The sequence below is a fragment of the Oryza glaberrima genome, chromosome 3 (assembly GCF_000147395.1).
Source record: "Oryza glaberrima chromosome 3, OglaRS2, whole genome shotgun sequence".
Classification (NCBI taxonomy): domain Eukaryota; kingdom Viridiplantae; phylum Streptophyta; class Magnoliopsida; order Poales; family Poaceae; genus Oryza; species Oryza glaberrima.
In genome coordinates, this window is record NC_068328.1 from 679,574 (window position 1) to 687,077 (window position 7,504).

A 7,504-nucleotide genomic window follows, 5' to 3' on the forward strand; every position below is an offset into this window, starting at 1 on the left:
AGGCAGAAATTTCGTAGTAGAAAATGCTCAACGAAAGTTTGAGGAAGATTATTTCATTCCTGGATCATTTCTTCCGGGTTTCTTGGCAAAAGGATCAGTTCATCTCTGTTCTTTTTTTTCATCCTTGGATTAGTGATTATATCAGTTCTTTAATTTCTCCTTAGATTAGTGACTTAAAAGCAACTGTTATTTATTTTTCTCCTCAGATTAGGATCAAAAACATCAGTTCCTCTCTTTTTTTTTCTCCTTAATTTAATGATCAAAAGCATCAGCTCTAAATGTGCTAGATGATACAATAACGGCCACCAGAAATCAGGGATGAGATATCAACAGCCTGCAATTCTCTGAGCTGGAATCCTGCATGCAGTTACAAATTCATGTCCACCATGCCACATCAAGAACTTTTGGAGCTAGTATTGTTAGATAGCCTGGCACTCAAAGAAGAAACATGGTTATGAGGTAGAAGGGCGTTACATTGAGATTATAAGGTTGTATCCGACTTAATTTTAGCATATATGTTGATTCCTACTCCCTCCATTTTCTTTAGTATATAATGCCGTTGATTTTTAGACATATATTCGATCATTCATTTTATTTAGAAAATATGCAAACATCATTTATTTTATTGTGACTTATTTTATTATTAAATTTACTTTAAATACAGTTTATAATTTTGCATATTAGTATATTTTTTTTAAATAAGACGAATGGGCATGTATGTTTAAAAGTAAACAATGCTATGTATTTAAAATGGAGATAGTATTAAAGAGTATGTTCGTGCAAGGTTCAGATAACCTTGTCTCATTGTCTGTGGATTTATTACAACCGGGAAAAAACATCAATAATTTCTATATTCATGGAACTGATTAAAAACTCTCAATCTAAGGATAACCAGCTTAAACCTGCAAATTGAGCTGAAATGTACAATTATAATCTAACCCATCAAGATTTTACGCCATACACTTCATATCCAATTAATATGCCGCTTTACACATATACATACTGAAGCATATGTGGTATACAGTATACTTCATATGTACTAAAATAACATTTTCAAAGAAATATTCAGGAATTTAATTTATTTAGGATTAGAAAGGGAAAACATTATTAGGTATTTCATATTTGAGACCACTTTAACTCAAGAGGAAATATAACATTTTTAGCACAATGAAAATATGCACGGTTGAAGAAGGACACCCAGCCACCAAACAAATAATTCAGTTGTTGTGGGAGTGAATGAAATATTTAAAGGGAGGTGTAGGATCATCCAACTTCAATTATCCTACCTGAAACTAAACACAAAGTACATACACATTAAGTTCTCTTGGATCCAAAACAGAGCAAATGAATACAAATAAAATATCAACTACAACACAGTAATATGCGCAAGATCAGCAAATAAAATCATGAATTTAGTGATTAAACATGCAAAGAGATGTACAGTGGTTACCATAGCCTTAAGAGCAAATAGAATGGCAAACTATACCAAACTTAATCGGCAATACAATATGAAATTGACGGATCAAATATTGGTGGGTATACGTTCTAACGTGATTAAGATACAAAATTTATCTTGGTTTTTGTTAGCACGTTTTTTAAACTGATAAACGGTACATTTTGTACATATGAAAGTTGTTTTTAGAAATATCAAACAAATCTGTTTTTCAAGTTTGTAATAATTATAACCCAATTAATCATAAGCTAACGACTTTCTGGTTTTACATACCTGCACTTCATCTTCGTCTTGAACAGACTCAAACACAACTTTAAAAACAAGAAACGAGTTGGCGAAAGAATATAACAATGCACGACCGATGAAGAAGTTGGTAGTATATATAGTGAGGGGTAATGGGCCGGTTATGGTTGTGTGGAGAGAACATCTTCATCTTACAAGTGTGTACGTCATGTTCATCTCGAAACGCCTAAATTATAATTGACGTGCCATGTAATACCATGTGGTATGTGACCTAACAACACGTAAACCGCACGTTTTAGGTCAAGAGTGTATCGGGTTTGGTTCTCTAGGTTGTTTTGAGTCGAAAATGTACATGTGCATGTAGGATTAGTTTGTTACGAAATCTAGTGATTTTCTACTCATTGCATAGATAAATAACTATCAATTTATAAATGGTATAAACTATATCCGTTTAGAAACATACTGTATTTTGACCTGTTCAATGATGTGGATCAGATGTACTTGGCATAAGGTTTAGTTTGCTTTGTGCCCATGTCAATATAACCACATAGACATAGCCACCTCCCCCAGATAGCAAACCGCAGACCACAACTCCCTTCAATCACAAACCAACCTAAGCCAACTGGTTAATCAATTTCGGCCCAAGAAGGGGTGCCTATCTGAATGAGTTAGGACATGGGCCAACTGATTGGTTCGAACGAACTTACGGGCCCAAACGAAAAGAACGGGGCTTCGTGGCGGCCCATAAGCCAGCGCGCGATGCTGAGGAATCGAATTGAGACTCTCTCGCGAGGTGGAGCTTGCGTGCTTTCTCGATCTCCATTTGCCACCGGAGAGAGAGAGAGAGAGAGACCAACCGCTGTGTGCTGCATGCGTGCTGGGCTGACTGGACTGGTTGCTGATTGGCATTATTTTATTTTTTTTGGCAAATTGCAAACTGTCAAGCTAAGCTAAGCTAACCTTAGCGCCATGAATCAATCAACGCATGTGCTGCTGCATACGAATGGCCATGCTGATTCACCCAATCACCGCCACATGGTGCGATCATTTCATCACAGCACAGAGATCCCAACGACACATCGTGCACACCCGTTTGCCCACGGAAGCAGTGCCTGCCGTTGCTAGCTCGGCTCCAGATTGTAATGGATCATGGATATGAACAAGTTGGTGGCATTATCCTGTTCTAGCTTCCTAGCAGCTGATTGATTCGAACACCAACATTCCCTCTGACTACGCACAACCACGGAGCAATCGATTTCCTCTCACATGTGCATCCCTATACATGCTCTTCTCCTCCATGACCATGCATGTGTAAAAAATGGCAGAGATCTTAGAGAGAGGCAACTTGCACTTCTCTGTTCTACAAGTTGTAGTTCAGAAAATGGCACGCACTTGCTTCAGAAAAGCCGAGGAGATAGTTAAAGCAGAAAGCTGTTAGCATTACCAAAAGCAAACAGCGCAATTGCACTAATGAAATAGGCTAGCCGCAACCATCTGATTAAAGATAAGTCTAAACTCTAAAGCCATTCCCCCCCAAGATCAAATTATTGCTGCACTGAAGATTAGAGGTTTTGGACCAAAGTACAAATACAATATAGGAAGAGTGTGTTTTGCCTTGTTGGAATGAATAAAGATTTGAACCGAAGAAGCAGTCCCTCCTCCATTCAGAGAGAGAGCCAATTTGGTCGTTGTGCGCCAATTCATCCATAATCCATTCATCAGAGAGAGCAGAGTGGTTGAGACGTAAGTAAGCGTAATCTAGCCAAGTTCTATATTTTTGTCATACTTCCCTGTCATGGCTCATGCGGTCCTCACACTCAAGCACATAAGCACAAATTGTTTCAATGCCACAAACATTCAGAAATGCAATTCAAGTACTAGTTTTATACTAGTATAAATACTTGAAGATTCGATGTGCCAACGTCATGACAGGATACGGACGCCGCCCAAGAGACAAAGCAAAGCAGCACTGGCCTACAGCATCTGCTAATTTTTCAAACATCTCTCATCATGTGATTAATTAAGCAGGATTGGATGATATTATAGACAGTATTTATACATTGGATTCTAGCTAGCTAAAGTTCTATGTGCCATGGCCTGACCGCGAGAGAGGTCGCTGCTGAAAGAGATGTGGCGGCAATTTTCCGGTGGTTTGGCTGTGCAATCAACGACCGGGACGCCTCACCGGCGCCCTGCCTCGCCGAGAGCTACACATACTTACCTCCTCTCCTCTCATCTCCTCTTCCCCGCCGTCCGTCCGTCCCGTCGGCGCCAAGAACAGTTCATCCTCGGATGTACTCTCTCCGTTTCAGGTTACAAGGCGTTTTAATTTTGGTCAAAGTCAAACTAATTGTTTTGAGTTAGTTTGTAGAAAAAATAGTAACATTTTCAACCCAAGATAAATTTATTATGAAAATATATTCAATTATTAATTTGATGAAACTAATTTAGTATTATAAATATTACTATATTTGTTTATAAACTTAGTCGAACTTAAAATAGTTTGACTTTGACAGAGGGAGTACAAGCTTACTGTTCATTGTATGAAATTTGTGATGGATTGTGTGGTTTTGTTCACGAACAAGTTAATATAAGCCCGGTCTCTTTCTGGAGGAAGATGACAGTACGGCGGTTTGTAGGTGATGAAGAATACGCCACTGGATTGGTGGAGCTATAGCTAGTGCCTAGCATTCGATGAGTCGTTTGCGTTGGCAATGCACAGCTTTCCATCAGAAAAAGGTCCAGTTATTTCAGAGTGGTAACGCCATTGACAGACATGGTACTGAATGATGATACTACTACTCAATTGTGGAGTGCTATGTAAGCAATTAATGAGTTGGCAACATAGGCTGTGTTTAGTTCCTTCTAAAGTTAGAAGTTTGGTTTAAAATTGATACGATGTGACTGAAAAGTTATGTGTGATGAAAAAAGTTAGGAGTTTGGATCTAAACACATCCACATATACAATCTTCAAGAAATAAAAGGAAATGAGAGAATCGGAAACATATGATTATCTGAACAACTATATTTACAGATTTTGTGCACGTTTATTTTACGTGCTGATGCTTGCTGAAGCAGGAAGAAGGCGTGCAAAAAACATCTAAAAAATTAATATGCATGCAGTGGATGTGGATTGAATCCTCTCTTACAGTTGCTGCATGCACTTGTGTGCCAACGACCTAGTAGAAGATGAACAACAATGATCGGGATCGGCCACCAAAATACTATGAAAAAACTGCACAAAAATTAAGCTGCTTTTTTATCCTCCAAAAAGTCCTTGTCCGAACCAAACCCTCGATCGTTGCTTGCTTGGTTGCTTTTGAATTTTGATACGCTTCGTCTCTAATGCTTTCTTGCCCCTCACCAACCCAATCGCGGCAAGGGGTTCCACGCGCGGGAGCAGCATCCAATCCTACGGTCCTGATACTTGCCACGTCACATCTAACCATCCTACGGCGCACAACATTGCACGTCACCGTCCGGCCTTTTGCGCGGGCTTCTCCAGGGTCCGTACAACGTCGGCCATCGACGGGCGGAGGCTCGGGTTGTCGCCGACGCACGCCGCCGCCAGCGCCGCCACGGTCGCCGCCTCGGCGGCGTTGTACTGGCACCCTAGCCTCTCGTCGACGAGCTTCTCCACGTCGCCGGCGGCGGCGCCCTTGAGCTTGGGCGCGACGGCCGCCGTCAGCAGCATGCCATCGCAGAACGCCTGCGTGCCGGTGAGCAGCTCGAGCAGCAGCACGCCGAAGCTGTAGACGTCGCTCTTCTTGGTGACCACGCCGGAGCGGAGGTAGTGCGGGTCGACGTAGCCCGGCGAGCCTAGCACGGCGAGCGACGACGGACGCGGGCGCGGGCAGTGGACGGCCGCCGAGAACCCCGCGCGCGCCGAGCCGAAGTCGCAGAGCCTCGCGCCCATGGCGGCGTCGAGCAGGACGTTGGACGACTTGACGTCGCCGTGCACCACCTGCGGCTCGCACCGGTCGTGCAGGTACTCGAGCGCCCGCGCCACCTGCAGCGCCACCGCCACCCGCCGCGCCCACGGCATCGCGCCGCCGGCGCCGGCGCCGTGGAGCTGTTCGTGCAGGTTCCCGTTCGGCGCGAACTCCAGCACCAGCACGCCCTCGTCTGCATGCGTCGACGTCACAGATTGTCAGTGAGGCCGACATGGTCGCCGGAGACGTACGGACGCCTAGCGAGCGAGAGCTATACCTCGCTGGTCGCAGAAGGCGAGGAGGCGGACGATGTGGGGGTGGCGGACGCGGAGGAGGGCGTCGAGCTCCTGGCGGAAGGCGCGCTGGAGGCGCTCGCTGCTGCGGTGGACCTTGACGGCGGCGAGGGAGCCGGCGACGCGGCCGAGGTAGACGGTGCTGAAGCCGCCCTCGCCGACGACGGCCGACGTGAACCCACGCGTCATGGCCTCCACCTGCGCCCACGATAGCTGCCTCGCGGACGACGTGGCCGCCGCGTTCTTGGCGCCGGCGGCGGCTGCCTGCTGATGGTCCGCGATGGCATCGCCGGCGAACCGGCCGGGGGCGGTGGCGACGCCGCCGCCGCAGCAGAGCAGCCTGTGCCGGTGCCGGTGCAGCAACATCTTCTCCTCGCTTTGGTTTCGTTTGTTCCCGGCAAAAGCGGGTTTCCCTCCGCGAGACGCGTGTTGCTTTTTTGGGCCGCATCGTCTGGTGTTCGTATATATAGCCGCTTCAAGTTCAGGTGCACCAAATTAATTTCAGATTTAGCAGTATCAGCTATTAAAAAAACAAAACAAAACATGCATGTTTTGAATAAACAAAGGGGATTTTAGTGTACATAATTTCATCGTGAGTGACATGTTTAGTTTTTTTCCTCTTTTCTTATTATTACTCTTGTATGATTGACAATATAAATTCCTCGTTCTGGAGAAGAGCAGGCGTAACATAACCGTGGGTGACGTACTCACACGACGACTACTGCAGCACTCACCAGCAGATTCGCTTAATTAGCATTTTTGCCAGCGAGCTCGATCGTATCAGGCTGTGTTTAGATTTAAAGTTTGGATCCAAACTTCAATTCTTTTCCATCACATCAACCTGTCATACACACATAACTTTTCAGTCACATCATCTTCAATTTCAACCAAAATCTAAACTTTGCGCTAACCTAAACACAGCCTCAGTTAGAAACCACGTCGTCGTCAGTTGGATCATTACGGTTTGGATCCTTCTGACAACGGGAATCAGCAAAAGGATTCATCCCTGTACTGGAGTATATAACTATACTTTTATTCACATTTAAGCTTGCTTTCTTAGCTCAATAATGACATCCTTGCATGCATGATCGGATGATCCTGAAGAGCTAGCTAGCTGGCTGGAGTATGAGGCAATATTACTATAATCCCCAGGTGCAGCATTTAATCCCAAACTTTGCATAGAATTAACCCATGCAATCTGAATATTGGAAAGGCCGTGTTTATAGCTGCTAAATATATATATGTTCCGGATCACATGTTTTCAGATGTTTGCCACTGTCATGTAGTATGTTATGCAGAATAATTCCACTCTGATGCTGGTTGGTCGCTGCCTTCCGTCGACTGTATCCTGTTTGTACATACTAGCCAGCGATCGAGCAGACAGTGCGTTTCAGACGACATAAACTTTTGGCACTCTGAATTGTTCCGATTCCGTCTTGTATTAATCAGCTTCACTAGCCGTCACAAGACAGCATCTTGCAAATCTCTGTTAGGTACACAACCGCCATTAACAAGTCTGCTAGACTCTGAAGAAAAGCTGCTAGTGCGTGTATAAACAAAGTCTGAACTGAACTGAACTTAAG

The 7,504-nt window shown here is 44.2% G+C and overlaps 1 protein-coding gene across 1 annotated transcript; it reads right to left on the reverse strand.

Annotated features, from left to right (window-relative positions):
• Positions 1–4,684: 4,684 nt before the first annotated feature.
• On the reverse strand, positions 4,685–6,345 carry LOC127765789 (salt tolerance receptor-like cytoplasmic kinase 1). The gene is made up of 2 exons (XM_052290745.1): positions 5,906–6,345; positions 4,685–5,821 (listed from the first exon to the last, which is right to left on the reverse strand). Exons 1-2 carry the CDS (start codon positions 6,285–6,287, stop codon positions 5,169–5,171), a joined length of 1,035 nt encoding a protein of 344 aa, XP_052146705.1. The 5' UTR covers positions 6,288–6,345; the 3' UTR covers positions 4,685–5,168.
• Positions 6,346–7,504: the final 1,159 nt, after the last annotated feature.